This window comes from Conger conger, chromosome 1 (assembly GCF_963514075.1).
Source record: "Conger conger chromosome 1, fConCon1.1, whole genome shotgun sequence".
Lineage (NCBI taxonomy): Eukaryota > Metazoa > Chordata > Actinopteri > Anguilliformes > Congridae > Conger > Conger conger.
Window position 1 is genome coordinate 44984040 of NC_083760.1, and position 24185 is coordinate 45008224.

The 24185-nt window shown below is 44.0% G+C and overlaps 1 protein-coding gene across 3 annotated transcripts in view; it reads right to left on the bottom strand.

Annotated features, from left to right (window-relative positions):
- mapkbp1 (mitogen-activated protein kinase binding protein 1) overlaps positions 1-24185 on the bottom strand; it is a 63746-nt gene that overhangs the window by 3716 nt on the left and 35845 nt on the right. For 2 of the 3 annotated variants that reach the window (XM_061237178.1, XM_061237176.1), the window contains 17 exons: positions 21400-21525; positions 20746-20816; positions 17808-17929; positions 15979-16054; positions 15702-15813; positions 14080-14143; positions 13730-13852; positions 13307-13464; positions 11612-11646; positions 10647-10886; positions 9513-9649; positions 7800-7945; positions 5965-6153; positions 3654-3726; positions 2752-3017; positions 1386-2192; positions 120-205 (listed from right to left, as the gene is read on the bottom strand). In XM_061237178.1, coding sequence (XP_061093162.1) covers positions 120-205; positions 1386-2192; positions 2752-3017; positions 3654-3726; positions 5965-6153; positions 7800-7945; positions 9513-9649; positions 10647-10886; positions 11612-11646; positions 13307-13464; positions 13730-13852; positions 14080-14143; positions 15702-15813; positions 15979-16054; positions 17808-17929; positions 20746-20816; positions 21400-21525 — 2831 coding nt within the window. Of the gene's footprint in view, positions 1-119; positions 206-1385; positions 2193-2751; positions 3018-3653; positions 3727-5964; positions 6154-7799; positions 7946-9512; positions 9650-10646; positions 10899-11611; positions 11647-13306; positions 13465-13729; positions 13853-14079; positions 14144-15701; positions 15814-15978; positions 16055-17807; positions 17930-20745; positions 20817-21399; positions 21526-24185 lie in introns of all 3 variants that reach the window. The other variant, XM_061237177.1, reaches the window with a different exon arrangement.

Here is a 24185-nt window from a genome sequence, read left to right on the forward strand (position 1 = left end):
ACCTCATTAAAACTGTACCTTATTTGCATTGGTACATAATTCACTTATATTACTGATCATAAAACGTATGGGGAAAACACCCCGTTATTAAACTGGGGGAAATGTGAAGATGGACTCACCGTTCTGTAGAGCTGAGCGGCTTTCTTCATACTGCTGTGGAGCTCACTGGCCACCTGGTGGCAGACTTCAACACTCAGAGAATTATCTACAAGAAGAAAGAGGCCCACATTGTCAGTCCACTCTTAATACACACCATCTAAGACACAGTATTGCTGCTCTTTCACCTGCTGTACTGAATGCTTTCACATACTTAAGACAAACTGGTTCAATGACACAATGTCCAACAGTGCTGTTGTTCACACCTTTTATTAAGTAGCTAAAGTCGAAGGTGAGTCAAGAAGCCCACACTCTCCATCAAAGAGAACGGTGCTCAAGAATATTATCCATTTTCTCTTCTATCCAATAATTCAATTCAGAAAGACACCAAATGCACATATTGGTAAAAACATTCAGTGTTTCTTCAAAGGGGTAAGTAAGCAAATTTCGTCTTCTTATGTTTACTTGCTGGCAAACAACATTTGAGAATTTGCAAACCACCTGAAGCCCTGCCCATTGCACCCCCAGCCAGTTATGTAAAATGAAGTTGCTTTCAATAATAATGAAATGAAGTTTCTAAATAGCAAATAATTTACTATAAAATGCAGTAAACGGTTAGACTCGTTCAAATCAATATTTGTTGTGATCTCCCTTTGCCTTTAAAAGAGCATCAATTCCTTTAGGTATACTGTCCTGCAGTTTTATAAGATTGGCTGGTAGGTTGCAGCAAACATAATAGAGAACTTGCCAACTTTGGCCGTATTGCTTGCTTTTCACTCTCCAGGCAATCCCAGACAGCCAGTTTTTATCTATTACTTAATATGTTACCTTATTTAATACGTTTTCAATTTTTTTTGGAGATGAATGTTTTGGAATTACACTAATGCAGAAAAAAACAAACATCCAAAATTTTTATTTATCCAAAAAAAATCTAGGGTGCCCCAAGAGTTGCAAAATAAAGTTTCAATTATGCCATCAAAATAATCAATACTTACAAAAAAAAGGAAGGTTTAGGTCATTAATTGTTACTCTTCGTGATACAGTGCAACAACCCATGAAAAGGAACTGCTGATAATAATAGAGAGCTGTAAGATGCGAGGAAGGAAGAGACAGGAGCGGCGTGTTAATGGAGAGGGAATGAGAGAAGAGACAGGCCTCACCCGGCAAGTGGTAATGGTTAATGGACGGAGGGGGAGAGGAGAAGACAGGCCAGAAGCCCCTGGTAAAGAGGTGCCTGGGCAGGCCGAGACGCAGAGACGACAGGATGGAGGAGTGAAGCCGGAGCAAACCTGGGTCCTGGGGCCTGGGGCCAGCCAGCAGGTGTGTGGGGCTGGCGCTGGGGCGGGCGGTGTCCTCCCCTCCCTCGCCCACAGGCTGCAGCCGCTCAGGTCCGGCGGGGGCGGCTCCCTCAGCCGGGCTCTGAGCCCCGGGGACGGAGAGCGCGGCCACAGGCTGGACTGGAGCCGGGCTCTGAGGGAAAGGGCCAACCGGAGTCCTGGGGGAGGACTCGCGTCTGAGGCCCTTGGGAGACCTTCCGACTGGGGAGAAGCTGGCCGCGGAGGGCCTGTCTGGGAGCGGTTTGGGGATGTCCAGGGTGAGGTGCAGGCGGGGGTTGTGGGCCAGCCGGGCTTGGAGGCCCTTGGGGGTGGGGGTGCTGGGCGAGCTGGTGTTGATGGTGGGGGCCACAGCCGCCCGGGGCGTGGTGGAGACTGAAGGGCATGCGGTACCGCTGGAAGAGACCGCGGCTGTGGGAAGAGGGCTGAAAGCCTTGCTCTTGTCGGCGGAGCCCCCCTTGGGCACGGGCGTGTCACGGGAGCTGGGCTCCGTGCTGCTGCAGGGGCTGAGGTCCTCCCCGTCGCCTGGCTCCCCCAGGTTCAGGCCGTCACCCATAGAGACCGAGCGCGACATCTTGGCCTTGGAGCTGGTGGTGGGGCTCATGTAGGAGCGGGACTTCAGGGCCCTGGGCATGGGGGAGACGGCCTCGCGGGGCAGGGGGGACGTGGGCACGGAGGGCAGGGTGCGGCGGGGCGTGGCCCGCTCGCTGGGCTGGGGGTGCAGCTCCCTGGAGGGTCGTGAGGGAGTCCTGGGCCCATCGGCTGATTAACACAGGGGAAATTATTCATAACAATGGAATTCAAATATTACACTCAACACAAGAAACACAGTAATTTAGCAAACAGCTTATATAGTACTGAAAGGAAATGTAATATACTGTCGTACTAATAAGTACAAAAAGGTACTGAAACGGCATTATTACATTATTGGCATTTGGCAGACGCTCTTATCCAGAGCGACGTACAACAAAGTGCATACTCATAACCAGGGATAAGTGCGCTCCCCAGTCGGCATCAACACAATGACCGCAATTACTATCAGATGCAAATTTCAAGAAACTTTACATGACAAAGGTGACTTGAAGAACAAAAGCAGAACCAGAACTAAATTCATGCATAACATTAACAGTTAAGAGAAAAAGAGAGGGAGAGAAAGACAGATGAGATATGGATAGGGAGAGAGAGAAGGGCAGATAAAGACAGAAAGAGGAGTAGAGAAAGATGGAAGAGGGGAGAGGGGGAGAGAGAAGGAGGGTCAGAGAGAGCGAGACAGTGAGAGGGGGTAAAGAAGGAGGGAGAGAGAAAGCGAGAGAGGGATCACCTGTAATGGGCAGGTTCTGAACAGACTGGGACTTCCTCAGCCCGGCCGCACCCTTAGAGGTGGGACTGACCGCTCGGTGGGGGTCTGCGGAGGGGGCTCTTTTCTTCTGCGGGGTGGAGCGAAGGAGTGGCCCCTTTTCGGGGGGGTCTGGTTCCACTCTGTCCTTGGGGCCCTTCATTTGGTTCTGCTCCATGAGGGGCCTCACCTCTGACACCAGAGGTCGCACTGTCCCATCGCTCAGCTTAGCGGGGAAAGGAAAGGCATTCCTGCCAAAAGCAGAGGCAAAGGGACTAAGAACTGCCACTGAAAAACAACAACTCAAAATGCAGATAACAGAACTCTTGTTGGAAACTGTTGCCAACGAGAGACTATGAACCGGGCAGGCTTATCTGACGGTGTTCGGACCACCATGAACTAACGCAGTCTTCCAAACACAGATTTGCAGTTATTTATTAAAAATGTCTCTATAAATATTGGTCCAATTCACATCAATCAGTGTTTTAATGTCTGAGATTCAATAAGCAACTATAATCATAAACCATATTCATCAGAAGAAAAACTACCACTGAAGCCGCTTCCCTGTGTTGTGTTCGGAGGCTTGGTGAGTTTACAGTAAGCGCCGGCTGCTGGCTAAATGGCCGACTACTGGCCACTCTTTGGACAACTACTTTTAGACATCTTTAAGGTTTACCAATTAATTTAGTATGTATTGAGTGTATGAACATCAATACAATTACTTTTATGAAATTTACATTATGAAATAAATCTAGAATTATGGAAAAGGCTGAAAAAAGCTACACGTGATTGGAAAAATACTGTCAAATGTCAGAACAATAAATAGTTTACTGTAACTGGTAACTTCCTGCTCTTTGGGCACCAGTGTTAAGAGCATAACCCTTTACCTGCTGGTGGAGTTCTGGGAGAGGAACCTGGTGGAGATGCTCTCTGTGCTGCTCTGGGTTCTGGTTGGGCTCGCTGAGAAGAGGAACAGGGAAAAAAACACCGTCACACAGGGCGAGTTCTTTAGAAAACCCTGTTACAATGCTGCACACTATGGAACTTGCACAGGGTCAGATTCTAAGTAGTTCTGACACATTTACACTGTGTTCCAAATTATTATGCAAATTATATTTTTCTCTGATTTTCCTAAATAGTCGATGCAAATGAGTCAGCATAATTTTCAAGTCATGAACTGTTAGGGTATAATTTGAATGTTATTGAACAAACCTCCCAATGATAACAGTATTTTCTTCAAAAATAAAAAACTTAAAATTCATATTTTAAGTCATATTTACTGAAGGTCATATTTACTGAAATCAAAAGCTATTTCAATCAAAAACATCTTAACAGGTCAAGTTACATTTTAACATAGGACCCCTTATATGATAGCAGCTTCACAATTCCTGCATCCATTGAACTTGTGAGTTTTTGGAGAGTTTCTGCTTGAATTTCTTTGCAGGATGTCAGAATAGCCTCCCAGAGCTGCTGTTTGGATGTGAACTGCCTCCCACCCTCATAGACTTTTTCGCTTGAGGATGCTCCAAAGGTTCTCAATAGGGTTGAGGTCAGGGGAGGATGGGGGCCACACCATGAGTTTCTCTACTTTTATGCCCATAGCAGCCAATGATGCAGAGGTTTTCCTTGCAGCATGAGATGGGTGCATTGTCATGCATGAAGATGATTTTGTTACGGAAAGCACAGTTCTTCTTTTTGTACCATGGAAGAAAGTGGTCAGTCAGAAGACTTTTCACCGGTCATTTTCACACCTTCAGGGACCCTAAAGGGGCCGACCAGCTCTCTCCCCATGATTCCGGCCCAAAACATGACTCCGCCACCTCCTTGCTGACGTCGCAGCCTTGTTGGTACATGGTGGCCGTCCACCAACCATCCACTACTCCATCCATCTGGACCATCCAGGGTTGCACGGCACTCATCAGTGAACAAGACTGTTTGAAATTAGTCTTCATGTATTTCTGGGCCCACTGCAGCCGTTTCTGCTTGTGAGCATTGGTTAGGGGTGGCCGAATAGAAGGTTTATGCATAACCGCCTAGCCTCTGGAGGATCCTACACCTTGATGTTCGCGGGACTCCAGAGGCACCAGCAGCCTCAAATACCTTTTTGCTGCTTTGTAATGGCATTTTAGCAGCTGCTCTCTTAATCCGATGTTTTTGTCTGGCAGAAACCTTCCTCATTGTGCCTTTATCTGCACGAACCCGTGTGTGCTCTGAATCAGCCACAAATCTGTTAACAGTACGATGATCACGCTTAAATTTTTTAAAAAGGTTTTCATACCTTGTCCAAGGCATTGAACTATTTCACGCTTTTCGGCAGCAGAGAGATCCTTTCGCTTTCCCATATTGCTTGAAAATGGTGGTCTGCTTAATAATGTGGAATGTCCTTCTTAAGTAGTTTTTCCTTTAATTGGGCTCACCTGGCAAACTAATTATCACAGGTGTCAGATTGATTTCAGTGATCCAAAGAGCCCTGAGACACAATACCATCCATCAGTTTAATTGAAAAACAAAAAATGTAATCTTTATGACACTTAAATACAATTTGCATAATAATTTGGAACGCGGTGTACATGTCACACCTTGCCCAGGGACTACAGTTGGCTGAAACTGGCATATTTACAGTAATGTTCATTAATGTGCCTTGTCTCCATTTCAAATAAACTACTAAACTAAACTGAGTGGCTTAACCTGCACTGTATTAAACCCTGCTACAGTATTCTCAGTTGGATATGGTCATCCGTAGTCCAGTCTTAGACAGAGACTTAGACTTGCTGGATCAAAGAAGTATGTAGACAGTAGAAGAGAGGGGAGGGGTGGGGTGGGGCAGGGCGGGGCATCGGGAAAAGCAAACAATATTCACAGTGCCAGGGGAGGAGAAAACTACAATTTAATTACCCAACTGGGACAGGGGGCGTAAGCTCCACTTCACAAATAAGCCAACACAAGCAAACTGCAGCACAAAGCATGTATCAATTTAAATAGAGTTTTCTTTGTCAAGGGTGTGTACAGAGGCTTAAGAGAGCACCGCATTCATAGCAGGTCACCATGCTGGTACCATTGCTGCCATTAAACCATAATGCATGGAGGAGAAGCCATGTGGCATACAGAGTCCTGGCGCCTACTGCATGGAATGAGAGCAGCAGGTAGGAAAGCCATACGGCTTTCTCCCGGAGTCGCTCCTACATGACCGTGTCCTACCTGAGCTGCTGAGGTCGGCCAGAGTCTCAAAGTGCTGCTTCAGGAAGGCTTCCTGGTCTGGCGTCTGGGGCACCACCCCACTGACCACACCCCTTCCAACCCCCTCTTCCTCCAACTCCTCCTCCAGCTCCTCTCCCTCAAGTTCAGAGGAGTTCCCATCAACACTGAGCGGCTCCGTGGCCTCGGAGTCTGAAACAGCAGCACGCACAAACACACAGACACACAGACACACAGACACACACAGACACACACAGACACACACAGACACACACAGACACACACAGACACACACAGACACACACAGACACACACACAAATACACATGCGCACGCACACACACACACACAAATACGCACACACACAAACAGAAACAAAAACACATGCACGCGCACACACAAACACAAACAAAACACACAAAAACACGTGCATGCACACGTACAAACACACGCAGAAACGCACACACAAACAAAAACACACACACACACACACACACACACACACACACACACACACACACACACACAAGCAAGCGTGTTGCCGGTCAATCCAGCAAGACCTGCTTATCCACCAGAGTTACCGCCACACCTCGTTTCCAGCAAATGAGAACACACACCACTACAGTATTGTAGCAGAAATGCAGCCAAAGGCAATTTACTATTCAACAGTATGTAACCTCCGCAACATGTTATATTGTGAATAAGTATGGATAACAAGATTTACAGAGCGATATGCACTGCAAAAAATGTAAACAATACATACACATGCTAATGCACATGCTTATCCATGCACATGCCCCACACACAGAGGACACATGAGCTGAGGCATGCAGGCTGGGACAAAGGGAAGGCCAGACAGCGAAAGAGACTACAGAAACTACAAAAACACAAAGCAGATTGTGGACTGTGGAAATGTGTTGGCGTGCCCTCATTTCCATAGTTCTGACCAATCACAGCATTCCTAAGATCCATAGAGGGTCACTAACATTCCCGTCTCGCAGGTTTTCCAGTTACTGTTCAAGCAGGTTTTTGTGGGCAAATAAGGTCTTATAAGTCGGACAAGACTACAGATTTCACTTTATTCCAAGGTTGTTCCACTGCTGTATATGTGCGAAGTGTGTTCCACATACCATTTAGAAAACACTAAGTGAATAGAATGTATTGCTTTCTTAAAATATACATAGCCAGTGTTCCATTGTCACTACTAGGGTATTCCGACACAGGGGAGTTGAAGACTTGGATATTTACACACATTATGTGTGCAAACTTTTCTTTTTGAATTATCAAAGGCTCAGTATTGCATCTATAGTTTTATATCAAATATAATATCGACCTGCCTTTGTCCCCCAGGCCACCTGCTCTATATTGGCCGCATTACAGGCAGCTGTAATCGATGATACTGTTACATCGTTCTGCACAGTGAACTTAGTTTCATACACATTGCAATGCGAAAATGCTGTCCTGAATGCAACTGCATTGCTATTGGACTGTAGCATAGATGCATAGTTACAGAAACAGAAGAAAGCAGTATGGAGGAAGATTGTATCCCATTACCCGTGCTTCTGACCCAGGATAAGGTGAATGTTCTCTCAGTATGGAAAGGGTGCAATGTCCACACACATGTATGGTATGTGTGCCATGTCACACTCACATGGAGGAACCTCTGTATGAGCTGAGGTCCTCCTCACACTAATGGGCGAGCAGATTTACATTATCAACGAACAAAAAGCATCAATGTGTGTGTGTGTTTGTTTGAGACCTATTTGAGGCAGGAGGGACTGTGCACGTGTCTGTGTGTCTGCACGTGTTTCTGTGCATGTGTGTGTGCGCGTGTCTCACCCTCTCTGGGCCGGTCAGGACTGGACAGCCTGCTGCTGGAGTAGTCCACAGAACAGGCGCTGTCTGGGCTGTGTTTTTCGTGACCTTCGTTTCCGTGGTAACACCTTCCCAATGGACCATGGGGTAGCTCTTTCACCTGGTACTCACTGAGAGAGAGGCCTTTTTAATAGCTGAGCATTCAAAAGAGCACAATACAGACGACAATAGAGCAAATACAGAGGGGTGCAAAAATCTGGGCACCCCTGGTTTAAATGTCTGTTACAATGAATTGGTATGTGATAGAAGGCAAACCTGAACTCCTCTATGCTCATTTTAAAGCAAGATTGCTTTTCATTTAAATTTTTATGGTTTATAAATTAATTAAAAAGGAAAAGGGCACTGTGCAAAGGTTTGGGAACCATTTTGGATTATTCTTTGTGACTTTAAAAAAATATGGATACTAAGGCCTGGACCATGGGTTCCTCTCAACAGTCCAAGAATTTCTGATTTTCATTTCCACCAAGAAGGAGACAGCTACAAAAACTCTCTCAATGTTTCAAACTACCCATTTCCACTGTCAGAAACATTATTAGAAAATCAAAGATAAATTGAACAGTTTAAGTCCATGCAAGGTCTGGAAGACCAATAAAATGTTCAGATAGAATGGCCTGAGATCTGGTGAGAAATGCTCAGAAGAACCCACACACCACTGCAAAATAGCTGCAAAAAATAGTAGCTGTTTACAGGACAACAATACAATGTACTTTAAAGAACAAAGACCTATATGGCACAGTTGCCAGGAAGAACAACCCAATACAAGCGTCTGAAAAAGACGTATGCAAAAGAAACATTGAGAAGCCTGATGCCTTCTGGTACAGTGTGCTTTGGACTTATTCAAATTACACATTCAGCTATATGCATTTAACTCCATTAATGCACAGAAAATAAGAAAGTTGTTAGACAACCTAAATAGCACATTCCACTTTATATACATTACAGTATGTGCAAAGCTACAGCGCTAATTCAGCAAATAATTGAACTAATTCTATAATGAATACCTGGGGCTGGAATAAAAACCAGCATAAACACAGCCCTCCGTAGAGTTTGAGACCAGTCTAAAGTAAGAATATGCACTTCAGAGAACTGCAGAGCAGCTTGTACAGAGATATTTGAGGCTCCAGCCATGGCTCTATTCATGCACGTGGACGGGCTCCATGGCTGGGCATACAAACAGGGCCGAGCCAGCAGCTCTGCAGGATGACACATGGCTGGCCATGGAGGGTGGTGGCTGAATTAGCTGGGATGACCATGTCTCATTGCCCATCAGTAGCCCCCATTGATCATGCACCCAATCTGTTTGCTCAAGCTGCACATTAAATATACAATTCCAACTCTATTTCTACACTCAGCGACCACTTTATTAGGTTCACCTGTATATCGGCTCATAAATGCAAATATCTAATCAGCCAACCACGTGGCAGCAATGCATATAACAGAACTGCCAACTCACTAAATGTTTGCCCCAAACAGGTGTTCAAGGAAAAACTGAAGTACAAAAAGAGCTACACGGCTTCTCAAGTAGGTACGGGCGGGGCGAGTGCACTTACATTACATTACATGACATGGCATTTAGCAGACGCTCTTATCCAGAGCGATGTACAATGAAGTGCAGATCAAACACAAGTATAAGTGCGAAGATGACCTGAGAGGACAGTACAGTTCCGAGTACAGTACCTGCCCGCAAGGCTGACCCGGTCCTCGTACCGGTCGGGGAACAGCACTTCTGTGGTGGAGTCGGGCGTTCTGGTGCTCAGCGAAATGGAGTGGGGACGGGTGGGCAAGCACTGCCTCCTCTCCTCTGATTCCCTCACCTGCCGGGAGAGAGACGGAGATCTAAAAATCTTCTCCAGGTCCAGTGGTCTCAAAGAACAAGGCTTCATCTGCCCATTCTGTTTAAATTATGTGATGGTCGTAGGGGGAGTGGAGTATTTGGTCAGTGGTACATTTTCTGTTCTTTTGGCTCTGTACTCCAGGACCTTGGATTTGAAATTAATGTTGATAAACACCAATAACACACTACAAATGCCTAGAATCAAGAATCTAATACCTGCATTGAGGAAGCGATTGAATATACCCGACTATTCAGAAGCAGCTGAGAAGCAAAGCGTTCAATTACCCTAGGTCCTAAAACGGGGGGACGATGTATAAAAACGGATTAATTTCCTACAAAGATCGCCCAATATGCACTTTCTCTTCATATTCATCAACTCATTTCAGATCTATGTGCTGGCGGCCAGAGCCAAAAGAACAGACATCTTACCACTGTCCAAATACTTATGGACTGCACTATGTACACTGGTGGTGATGGTGCTGGGGGGGAGTTGGTTGTATAAATAAGGTGTGAGAGGGTGTTGTCTAAATGAGATGTGTAGGAGCTGGTTGTTAAAATAAGGTGTGTGTGTGGGAGGGGGGTTTGTCTAAATAAGTCATCAGGATGCATGTGGAAGAATCACAGTGCCTCCACAATATACTGCATCAGTGACTGCCCCATACAACCAAAATGATTTGGCTCATTGCAATGCTTCAGTTCTTTTTTACATCCACAGTGGTTCCCCCAAATTGAAACTAAAACAGGAGTCTAAACAAGACAAGAGAAGTCATTAAAAGCCCCTCTGGCCTTCTGAAGTTAGACAGTCCACTTTCCAGTATTTTGTGAATACACAAAAAGGTTGAGAATCTGGGAGGAAAGATACAGGAACAGGAGGAAGGATGCAAAAAGAGTCAAAAACACATAACGAGCCAAACACAAAGCTAACATTGGCTGCGAATATCACAGTGTGGCCAGAGCCCCCCCCCCCGTGCTCTCACCAGCGATCCCATTGGCTGCAGGCTGGTGGTGCTGCCCAGCTCCTCCTCTCTGAAGGCGGCGGTGGGCAGGGCCTCGCTGGGGGAGGAGGGCATGGCAAAGGACTCAAGCTGCCGCAGGTCCAGCATGGACTTCACCATCAGCTCCATGCTGCCCATGCGGCGGGACCAGCGTTTGCGGGGCTGGCGCCCAGCGGGCTCGGGCAGGACCGGGGTCTCCACGGGCCTCCCCCCCGCCGGGGCCTGCAGGAGGCACTACATTACAGTTAATCTAGCAGACATTCTGCACAAACATGTGCATATGAAGGTCATTAGAACATACAGAGCAAATCAAATGATCTACAATTCACAACAAAACCCTCATTTCCAGGACACATGGCAAAAAGGCCAAGTAAGGAATTACGACTAAGTATAGTACCAAGAAATCCAAATACAAATACTAATACAACTGCAACTACAGTAAACTACAAAGTACAACAAGGGGCTAAAATTCAGACAGGGCAACAAACAAATGGCAATGGACCAGGGTACTCCAGGTACAGTGTGAAGAGATGGAGAATGGGCAGTGACAGAGCCGTTCTTATTGGAATGGGGAGGTTGTTCCATCGCTGGGGAGCTAGGGTTCAGAAGCTCTGCAGTCAGGGGAAGCGAGAGCCATTTATGCAGCTGGCAGGATGAGCAAGTCGCCCTGTGGCAGCAGCAAAAACTCTAACAAAAATGCTTTCCAGCAACGCATAACCGGCAAGTTTCCCAGACACAGATTAGGCTGAGCCTCAAAATTGAATTTAGTCTACGACTAGGCTTAATCTGTGTCTATGAAACAGACCAAATAGGTTTTCTTGAAGAATAAAAACCTTAATGTGCTCTTCAGGAAGTTAAGGAAGGAAAAAGCAAGACACAGAATGAGAGGATTACAGAGGGAGGGAAAGAGAAGGGAGAAGATTCTTAATTTAAAAGGAACCACTCACCTTTTTCAATTTCCAGTCTGGGCCATGACAGGCATCTGAAAACAAACACAGCATACACCGCTCAGAGCTCAGTGATGAGCACAGGAAGAATAAATAGACATTTGCTTCATATCCGTGTGCTTGTATGAATCTGCAAAAAACATGACCTCATTTGAATATGGAGCCTCCTTCAGTTAGCAATAAACAAGAGGTTTGATGAGCACGACAATGATGTAATCTGTATATACCATGGCCTTGTAAGAAACCCCCCAAATACACCAAAAGGCGGAAGTATCCGAGAGGTGAAGGAAACACGTGTAGTCTGACCAATGCTACTGGAAAAGGGTTAATTTAATTTTGTTCTCATTTAAATTTAACTCCAAAAGAGAAGTTCAACTGCTCCTCTGTTCTAACAGTTCAACAAAAGGAACTGCAAATGTCCGCCAATAGTGTGGCTCGATATGATCGCTATCTATTTGTATAGACGCAGATGTGCCTGTGGCCTGTATAGCCTACAATTATACACTTAGTATGTATCTTGTGACGGTACTGGTGTATAGTCAAGTGACTACGGGGTGCAGGTATCCTAGGTTGTCTATGTCTGTTAGGACTCTAAACTGCTAAGTGTGCAGTGGTGCGAGCCAAGAGGATGCAGGTTCAAATTAATACAATTTATTAAACAATGTGCATTGCAGGAATAGAATGACAATGTGTTACAAGAATTACAAGTTGTAATATGAATGGCTATATGCAAATAGTGCACAGGAGATCGTATTAGCGAGTCTCCTCGAACCATTCCATGTTCCCCACTATATACCCAGGGTTTACAGGAAAACAACAAATCATCATTAGCTATCTAAAGACACCAAACACTGTATACAGTGCTATTTCAACTCATCAGTTCAGGGAGCATTCCACTGAGGTGGCAGAATTGTGCAGAGGCAGCACAATGATGGGAGCAATAGTCCTATATTGATGATGTCTTTTCATCAAACCTTGCTGACCCTGTGTCAACATGGTCAACGCAGTTTGTTTCCTTTTGGGGGTCTTCAGAGAGGCACACTTATGTAAAATGCCCTACAGTTTCAATAACCAGATCCGAAACCCAACTGAGCATTTATAGAAGATTCTGGAACAATGTCGGAGCATACAAGTTGAATTACTTTCTCAAGGACGAACGACACCTCAGCCATCCTGCAGAATTCCTGTTCCTGGTACTGTCTATGGCACAGCCATTTTGGCTGCAGGCGGTGGCCCAACACTCCCGTTTGGCCACTACCTTTAACCGAAATCACTCAAATTCTGATTGTCCCTCAAAACAAGCCCTCAAGACATTTAAAGAGCTTAATCAAGAGTTTTGTCACTGTTCAAAAAAAACTTAGTCAGCTGCACCTGATACAGACCAACTAAACACCACTAATGCAAAGCAGCTTTATACATGCCCTACTTACCAGACTAAAACTAAAACTAAAATGTGGAATATTTTAATGATATCACCAAAACAAGGCTATTCAATTGCACCATGAAAACAGACTATACACACTATACACACTAGTCCCTCTCATCTCCATCACAGTCCCTCTCATCTCCAATCTCAGACCACACCACTGAAAAAGACAAACACAAAAACTCTTACTAATAACTAACCAAAATAAAAAATATATACCAATATATAACCATATGTGGTTATTGTGGTGGAGAGCGCACTAGCTATACCCGTCTGTTCTCTGGTGCTGCTGTCAGAGGACATGAGACCTGAGATCTCATCTGGCGCATCCTCCTCTTCTTCTTCAATGCCGTCTTCCTCCACCTCCTTGTCACTGTCGGAGGACAAGGTGACCAGGGCTGGGGCGCTATAAACCTCTCGCCTGGCACTGCAGACAGGAAGATGAACACTCACTATTGTGCCACTGTGTGCTCCGAAAACTTGTAGTTCTGGAAATGTTGCATACCTGCATATAATACCAGTGTCTCTACAGTCAAAGCCTGTGTGTGTGTGTGTGTGTGTGTGTGTGTGTGTATGCGTGCGTGTGTGTATGTGTGTGTGTGTGTGTGTGTGTGTGTGTGTGTGTATGCATGCGTGTGTGTGCGCGTGTGTGTGTGCTCGAGTGAGTGAGCGCATGTACATGTGTTCAGTACCTGTTAGTGGTTGGTTTGTGGGCCGGGGCCCTCTGTACTGGTTTTCCCTTCTGTTTCAGGTCCGAGAGGCGCTGTCTCATACTGATGGTGAGCTCCGGATTCAGGCGCCAAATGAAGATACAGCTGAACACAGAAACATGGTCAGATCTCAGGCCCATGCATCCCAGTCATAGCTACAGTAATGATGATGCACATGTCATAAACTGGCAAAGTGCATTTTATTGAATTTGGGGGATGTCATTTCATACAAATGACAGGCAGACACAGGCAGACACAGGCAGACACAGGCAGACACAGGCAGAGACAGGCAGAGACAGGCAGAGACAGGCAGAGACAGACAGAGGACTAACCTGTCTCCTGAGACAGAGATGAGATGCTTGCAGTCATTGGTGAACTTCATCCCCGTGGCAATCTCTGCAAGCATGGAATAGTTAACAGTTACTGGTAATGCTGGTATCAGACAACATCCTTTTCTATAATGCATCATTACATTTACATTTTACATTTTAGTCATTTGGCAGACGCTTTTAATCCAAAGCATCAGAACACCAATCAGTGAAGGGTCAAGCAAGTCATTTACAGTACTGTACAAAAGTCTTACCTAGATTTACCATATATTTTTTTGTTTTCGGCATTAGTGTCAGTAAAAAAAAGCTAATTTGAGATTTCCAAACATAAATTTTCCAAAAAATTTAATGTTACAGTGAAATTTTAGCATTTTGTTAAATAAAGTAATATATTAAGTAATAGACCACTTTTCAGATAAAACTTCTGGCAACTTCTCAAATATATTTGGTACAACCTACCAGCTGATTTTCTTATAAAACTACAGGACAGTCTACCAAAGAGAATTATTACAGCTTTAAAGGCAAAGGGTGGTCACAACAAATATAGATTTATTTTATATAATTTATTTTATAATTATTTTTGATACAGATATATACAGATTTTTTTCATAAGATGTTCTTAAGACTTTTTCATAGTACTGTATAAAGCACCAAATAATATCTAAATATAAGTCCAGACAAGAAGTTGTTCTAAAAAGGTAAACACAACTAAGTGCCTTAACATGCAAGGCATGCAATGTTGTTGGTGCATTTTTACATTATTGGCATTTGGCAGACGCTCTTATCCAGAGCGACGTACAACAAAGCATTTCCTACTACAACACTCTGTAATCGCCTCTGTGGCAGCTCTTTGCGAAGACGGTCATACCCATAACACTTGAAATTTAAAAAGGAAGGTTAAAGCATCAGTCACTACAGCAATGCAAAATTTTCAGCAAATTGCATACAACAAATTGTCACTCCGTGCAGTAATCTGTAACTGGCAGGTGTAGTCATGTCGCTTCAGTCGGCCAGAAGTAAGCAAGAAGTCATGACAGAAGAGTCATTTACTGGCCCCCACTGAATGTTTGTGCTTTTATATTCAAGCGTCTACAGCAGTGGTCTCCAACCGTGGTGCTGGAGAGTTTCTCCTTAAAATCAGCACCCTGTTGAGACCCAGGTAACCAGGTGAGGGGTGAGGTGAGTCAATGGTGTATCTGGTTGGTGCCTTGCATGGTAGCCTATGCCGTAGGTGTGTGAGTGTGTGTGTGAATGGATGAATGAGAAGCATCAATTGTACAGCGCTTTGGATAAGGCGCTATATAAATTCCAACCATTTACCAATGAATTGATGAATTAAGTGCAGAGTAACAACAAAAACCAGCAGTCCCTATAGCTCTCCGGGACCAGGGTTGTATACCACTGCTCTATTTTATCACATTTTACCCAAAAAGGAAATGTTAATCAATCTTTTTGACAGATTTACTGCCTGACATCATTGATTGACAGACCGATTGACGGAGTGATGGATAAATAATATGACCAAATAATCTCCAGGGAAATGTATTCCGTATTGAACAACTGAATGAGCCATTAAATCCTACTTCAATCCCATTAAATCCTACTTCAATCCCATTCAATCATACCTGAATGCCCGGACATGGTGGCCACACATTCTCCTGAGTAAAAGTCGAAGATGCTGAGGTTTTTATCTGAACAGCTGGTCGCTACATACAGGCCTGATGGATCAGTCTGGACCTGTGGAGGGTCAGAAATAAGGGGGTTAACACCACTAACATACACCTAGTACATTCACTCTGTTAAGGGCGAACACCATTAACAGACAGACTCAGCCTCAGAGAGACAGAGAGACAGAGAGACAGAGAGACAGAGAGACAGAGAGACAGAGAGACAGAGACTCACCTTGATGAGGGTCCCATCCTCCCCTTGGGACCCCTTGTACAGTTTCTTCTGTTTGCCATTGCTGATGTTGAAGATCCTGGAGAAGGGGAGACGCACCTCAGAGCAGGGCCAACCCAAAAGAGTGCACTCGGAAACAGTTACAGTAGGGACCACCGCACAGAAACAGTTACAGTAGGGACCACCGCACAACCTTCACATCAAGGGGATCTCCAACACACCACCTCTCACTCAGCCCTCACCAAAAATCTTCCTCATTTATCTCCGTGATGCCATTATAGCGTAGACACAGTGAGGCTCTCAACATTTCAAACTGTTCCATATAAAACCACCTGCATCTCGGTTCAACCCAACCCATCATATGAGAAAGACATTTAAGATATGCCAATGAGTCATACAGTACAAATTCTGTAAAGTGAAGATTGAAAATAAATCAATGAACAGTTTCTAAATATAAAAAAATACTACAAAGAGCAGTGAGCAGTGAAAACTAAATAAAATCAATATTTATTGTGATTGCTTCTGCCTCTCCATGTAATCCCAGATGGCCTTGATCAAGTTTCTATCTGAAAAGTAGTATATTACTTCATGTCACTTTCATTGTCATTTGCATTTATTTTTTGGGAAAATAACATTCTGCACAAGTAATGAGTAACTTTTAAAACTCTCTCTGACTGTACAGTTAATTCAGGCACCTCCGGTTTCAGGCCTCAGGGGGGCACTATAACAGGAGAGATTATGTGGGAGTCTGGAGAGAAGCCCAGCAGCACCGTCTATAGAGGAGCCCAGAGGAGGCTGAAGCACTCAGCGTCTGTGTGCACATTCAATTATATAACCTCAACAGAGCCTCTTGTTCCCAATGAAACTATAATACTCTCCAATGGAGTAGGTTTTAAAAAGCTCTTCATAATGACTGAACATCTCCATTGGCATTTCAAAAATCCAAACATTAAAACTCTCCCTACATTTCATCATGAGTCTATGTGCTACATAATTAATATTAGAACACAGTACGCCCTTCATGTGATTCCCAATAACTTCAATGCGTAAATGGCGTGCCATGGCCGTGACCTCTCTCAAGTGCTGTGTCCTCAGTTTGCATTCAATACATGAAGAGATGCAAATTAATTTTTGCATTAACCACCTGGAAAAATTTAGTTATGAACAGAAATAAATGAAAGTGTTAGTTTAATTTAATATAATTTAAAAGGTTTTTTGGTCCCCTGCTCTGACGAGTAGAGATAAGCACCATCTTTTGGGTCTGTGGTCCACTCAATGAAGAACGGCACGACTACTTTCTGCTTAACCAGCACAGAGTATTAAGGAGTAAGCAAATGCAGTGTGTGTGTGTGTGTGTGTGTGTGTGTGTGTGTGTGTGTGTGTGTGCATATGTCTGTGCACATATGTGTGTGTCTCTGTGTGTGTACATGTGGGTGTGTCTGCGCATCTGTGTGTGTATGTGTGTGTGTGTCTGCCAGCGTGTACACGTGGGCGTGTCTGCGCGTCTGTGTGTGTGTGCGTTTGTGTGGGAGTGAGAGGAGTCTGGAGCAGATGGAGAGAGGGGTGTATGGGGCATGGGGACTTCTTGCATTACAGGCTTATCCATCAGGGCTCCTGACCCCACCTGAGCACTAATCCCATCTTATCCTACCCCCCACACAGCAGACAAGTGTCATTTTCTTACCCCACGGGCAAATCTTGAAATAAGTCAAACGGACTCTCCTCATTGGCAGTCTTATTTAGCAAAAAATTCATAGACATATGATTTTTTTTTGTGTAAGATACTTGCAGAGACTGACTAGTTTTTGCAGAGCACATGCATGCTCACACACCTAATGCAGCGGTCCTGACAGCTGATGGCAGCATATTTGTGGGTGGGGTCCACATCCATGTCATACAGGGTAGTCTTGCGCACAATGTGGTGCGTGCGGGTGAATTCAGTCCCTTCATTGGTCTGCAAGGGGGAGAAAAAAATAAAGATATTCAGCTATGATTTATTACTACTGACACACAGCTACTTGCCAAAAAGAAAGCTTACTATACAATAGACTAGGCTAGCAAAACAAAGTAGGGTCTGTGCATCTTTAAACACACTCCAGTACTTTAATATTAATAGAAAACACCTGCAATAAGTTTAAGACAAGGTCTGTCCCAACTCAAACCTTGTTTTATATATACCTTGTTTTATATATTTCATAGTAATATATATGCATTTAATCCAAATAGTCAGAAGACTATTCTGCACAAACCCCATGTGATTTGAGATAGTGAGGGATTCATCACTAACCCTCACATTGTTAGTAACAATCCAGCTGGTAAATGGTAAATGGCAGGCATTTATAAAGCACCTTTATCCAAAGCGCTGTACAATTGATGCTTCTCCATTCACCCATTCATACACATACACACACACACACACCGACGGCAATTGGCTGCCATGCAAGGCCCCGACCAGCTCGTCAGGAGCGGGCGGGGGATGGAACCGGCAACCCTCCGACTGCCAGACGACTGCTTTTACTGCCTGAGCCATGTCGCCCCCTGATATAGAATAGTACTCAGTTACACCACATCTGTGTGAGTCAAATCAATTAAAACAGAAAAAAACAATTGTGAACTGAATCACTAAGCATTTCCCATATTAAGTCTAAAAGTCTGTACTGCGGTCTTGGCTCCGCTGGTTATTTTCTCTTCTCTAAAGAGTGACCATGAGCCATGATGGGGCCAGTAAAAAAATAAATAAAAAAAATAATTCAATTTAAAAGGCTTAAGCCATTGTTTATAAAAGAAAAGGCAGCAACATAAGCAACATACTACAGGATTGCTCACTCTCTGGTTTCAAAGCTTCTCTTCTTGAGAAAGAGACTCAGAAAGCCAGCAATCCCACAGTGCATTTCTGTGGGATTGTATTCTGTGGGATCACTGTATTTAAAAGCGAAAAATGATTAAGGCCAGTTTATAGTTCAGTGAGTGTCACTGGACTGAAATTGCAGAACATTTAGTGGTAATTTCTATTGTCGCCCGACATAGGCTGTGGTCCTTGTCCTTAGCAGAAATATATGAACGCACTGAAGCCTCCCAGAGTACAAACCAAACGTCACTGTGACCAGGGACATCTGTTGCATGTCGCAGCGACTCATTGTCGCTGGACTATAAACTGGCCTCAAAGTGCCAAAGCGATTTAAAAAAAGGAACCAAATGAAAAATAGTGTTGATTTCTCAGCTTCTGTGGTTTTTTTCCTGTGGTGGATCATTCACACACAACTGATGGAATCACACACAAATCACAAGGCCAAATCCTATTAGATCATGTGCCAAATCCTCACAAACACCTCTTTTTCACTCTTAGGGAATTTCATTTCCAGAACATTTCCACATTTATAAACATGGCATGATACATATTAGTAACATTTTTCCACTGTAGCAAAGTCAAATGAATATAAGTCCACAGTTCCATATGGAGTATATGTTATATACAATTGGTTTTATAAATAATATTATATTCATAATTATATTATAAGATATCTGCAGTTCTGTTTTCTTATTATGTTTAACCCTTGCTGCTATGAGCTATAACTATGCACAGTAATGGTAAAGGGACTGCATTTATATAGAGCTTTTCAGCTACAATGGCTAGAGCACTTTTACAATCAATATTACACACAGACACAGACACAGACACAGACACAGACACAGACACAGACACAGACACAGACACACGTAAAAGGAAGCCATGTAAGGCACCAAGAAAGTTTGTCAGGAGCAATTTGGGATTTGTGACTTGTGACAGATGGTTGGGGCGTCAAAGTGGCAACACTCACATTACCAGACAATTGCTCTACGTCCTGATGCCATCCCATGTGTCAATATTACCTTTTTAATGTTATAACAAAGTATGATGTCCTGGACAACATTCATATAACAGTTTCAAACAAGACAGGAAATATAATTAAATGAAACAGTGAGCTTTTCTGAGGGAGATGAATTCAGTGTAGCATTATCAAGTCCTTAAATCCTTGAAGAGATTTTAAATTAGATTTGTGGGCAAACAAGACAACAGGATTCTCAGAACAGCAAGACAAACAGCACTTTGTTCAGTTTCAGCTGCAGCACGCCACTCGAGCCTGTACTGATGAACCGCCCAGTACTGATAACAATTACCGCAGTCCATCTGCATGTGTTAGCTGTAAATATATACAGGGGCTTCAGAAAGTACTCAGAGCCCTTCACTTTTTGCACACTTTGTGTTGCAGATTTAATTCTAATTGCCAAATTGCCATTTTCCCCATCAATCCACACTCAATAAACCATAATGATGAAGTGAAAACATTTTTGTAAATGTATTAGATCTAAAACTGAGATCTCTCATGTACATAAGTACTCAGAGCCTCAATTCAGCCTTTGGAAGAAGACCTTACATTCTTCCGAAATAAAGCATGTATTCTCAAGGAAGCCCCATTCATAAGTTTATTTGAAATGAAAGCAAAGCCAAATGCTGTAACTGATTCTTATAGATGGACTTGCTGCAGTTATTTTAGCCAGGGAATGTCCCAAATTTTAGTGCATGCTGCTATAAGCCATACTGCAAAACAGTCCAACAATGGGGATTCCAGCTGACCCAAGCTATGATTTCTGTAACAGGGCGTGTACAGAGGTCATGATAATGAAAGAGGGAGTGTGTGTATGTGAGTGTGTGTGAGCGTGTGTGGAAGGGAGAGTGCAAGAAAGGAGTGTATGTATGGCGGGGGCACTAATGAGCTGGCAGGTTCCTACCTTCTGTGCCGTGCGGAAGTAGATGCTCTTGTCAGCACCACAGCTGATCATCCTCACCTTCCCCTCATTGGCTGAGGAGAAGGCACAGTTACCATGGCAACAGAGGTTAATGCATAACACCAACCCAAGGCCCAAACAAAACATAGCAATTTACTAGCTCTAAAAAAAGCTCTAAAATGAGTCAAGCTCTGGAAAATGGCCAGAATTCAAGGCTACCATACAATCTCCAATCATGAACATTATGAACTAGAACATGGTCTCTGCATTGGTTCAAGGTTCTAGTCATTGAAATATGTGGTTAGTGTAAAATAAATTTAATCTGGATTACCATTTAAAGAGAATGCCACTGCATGAACAGCCTAATGTAAAGTGTGAACGGAAACATGAATGATTTCAGTTTAGAAGACTGGAGCAGTGTGTGATTTCAGTGTGATGGACTATGGGTATGTATGTTATTTCAATGGTAGACTGTCTACAAGTGTGTATAATGGACTGTGTTTTGTTTGCCATTGGCGAGTTCAGTCTTAAATACTGAAGTTCAGTGTTAACTGAGAAGGAAAAGGAAAATGTGACAAGAGCATTCACTATGAATGTTTATCGAGATGACAGCGTCGACTGAAAAAGGGCCGTACGATGGTCAGATCAGGGTCTCACCAGCGAAGCGGACCGCGGTGATGGAGGAGGAGTGCTCATCCAGAGTCTGCAGCAGGCCGTACTCCCGCTCTGCATCCAGCACATGAATCAGACGGTCTCGACTGGCCGTGGCCAACAGCTTCAGCCCTGAGGAAACCAGCAACAAGCACCATCTCAGCCACCGGAAGGAGGAACACACCGGGAAGAACACAACAGCCAAGGACAGAGCAGTTTTCAACCTTGCTAGTACTTTTCCTGGGAACTGCTCCACAAAGCAGGATCACCAAGTTAGCCAGATAACCGCACAGAGAAAAACCCGGACCCCACCCAAATCTGGGACCTGGACGTAAGTAAAAAGCTGTTCCAGGTTTTACTCAGTAGAGTTATCCAGCTCTCAGCACTCAACTCAATAATTCTGCTTTGTGGAACAGGCCTCTGGACTTGGGACAGGGAACAGAGATAAGACCTTGCACATTCATACAGTAAAAGTTGAATGCAGCTCATTTTAATGGGATTGCCCTGATGAACAGTTATAATAGGACCAGCCGAAGGCCAAAACAAATAAAACACCCTTACTCGTTTGACAAATCGGTATTGTGCCAGTGTAGACTGTGGCTAGTGGCCTTTTTAAAATATAACTGCCTGTATCATCGCCCAGGGAGAGTGATTCGGCCAGCTTGGATCACCGTGTCTAAATCCGCTTGCTGAAGCAGGGAGCCAATCAGCTAGGACTGCACTCAACTATTGCATGGCTTCTTTCTCACTAACACATGCAGGCCATGTGTCGGTTCACTGGCATATATCCAACCAAAACACTCAGACCCCCTTAACATGTGAAAAAAGAAGAAACTGAATGACATTCTAATTCGAGTTTGAGCAAGAAGGACAAATGACATGTGTAAAATAAGTAAAGGATAAAGAAAAGAAAGGAAAAATCCAGGAGAAAAGGAGACCGTGCTTAAGCGCCCAACCCTTCCTAACCCCCGACAGCCAGTCTCTCATTATCTGCCCCCCCCCCCCCCCACCCCACCCCTCCCCCACACACATATGGCAAAGACCCTCGCTGCTAGAGGCTGACAACCAAAACAAAATCTTATGGTTCTTACCCTTTATTTGTTTTCGGGAATTTATGATGGATGCAGGATATTCAGGATGTGTATTTTGGTTTTCAGTTAGTACAGTTCACTTACATTAGTACACCTGCTTGTCAGTGAATGTTCAGGCTCAGACTAAAGTCTGATTCATGCGTGATCCGGCAGCCTCTATACCGAGGGGCCGTATGGTGGTTCCAGTGCTTCCAGGTTCCGTAGGGAGCAAAATACGAGACTCCGTGCGTCACCAAAACATGGTAACCATACGCCGTGCTGCGTATTGATCTGCACTGTCAAACAAAGCCATTTTATGGCCTCTGTAGCGTGTGCTGCTGTCCGGAATGGACTATGAAGGCAACCACCATACGCAGTACCATACAGCCCCTCCATATGGAGGTTGCCAGATCAAGCATGAATCAGTCTTAACAATCGAACAAACTGCACTATCAAGAACAAAACTAAAAAAAACTAAAAAACAAGTGAAGCATTATGACTTGGAGACATGGGGACTGTGAATATCTAATGGTGTAGTGTGAAGATAAGGTCACAGCTGTACTAGTAGAACCCAGGAAGCCTGGCACTATGCCCAGCCTCACTGTACCAAATAAGGCCATGGATCATTGGATAAAGGAGTCTGCTAAATAAAATGTAACGTAATGTAATGTAATCATTAAAACAGGCTGTTGTGTTATGACATGGAAGCCCTGCTCTTGGTCACCAAGATTAGTTTGGTGTGAATTCAACATGAAACACACTCTAAATAACACAATGCTGGCATGAACATGAAGCAATGGCAGATACTTGCAGTTGATTTTGTACACGGTTGCCCCTTTAATAAAAAAAAAACAAACAATTGTGTATCTTGTGATAGCAATAGTGTATAGGCGGTGACTACGGGGTGCAGGTATCATATGTTGTGTATATCTGTTACAACTCTAAACTGCTAGGTGTGCAGTGGTAGGAGTCAAGAAAAAAAATGTATGCAATTTATTAAACAGAATGTTCAATGTTGAACCTTTCTGACCCTAGGCGAACATGGTAAACATAGTCTGTTTCTTTTGGGGGACTGCAGAGAGACACACTTCTGTAAATGCCCTACATATGAGAGTGGAAATCCTGCAGTTGACACCCAGGGTGGCTGCATTGTCAGAGCTGCTAGACCTGATAACTCCATTTAATTAACACCCCAAATCCCCCTGGAACATGCACAGGCTCTCAGACGCATAACAGGGCCCCCCCATTCAAATGGAACTCTGCTACATTGGCTAACATTAGTCTTAATCTCAACCTTATGGATATCTCCTCCACTGTCAGATGACCGACTACGATAAGTGAATGTGTATGTTAGTCTGAGTCACACTTCTGCGGCAGTCGTACACAAATTCAGATTAAACTGCAGGAAAGCACTGGCTCTCCTACCCCATTTCCTCCTAAAATGGCTGGTCAATATACTCCAGATGTTCCAATCAGCCTAAGGGTTCTCTGCTGACACTAAAGCACCCGTTCAGTATGTTTGTGTTGGGAAGTGGTTTTGTGAGCCAGTGACGTGTCAGTGACTCAGCATCTGGGACGAATGTGTCAGTCGGCCAGCATCCAAAAAAGTTCACCAAACCTAAGAGATGATTCAAATGAAGCACAAAGCAGTGTGGTGTTGTCTTAATTTGAGACTAATAACTATTCGCATTCGCATTTCATACAAGTGCTGTGTAGAAGTCC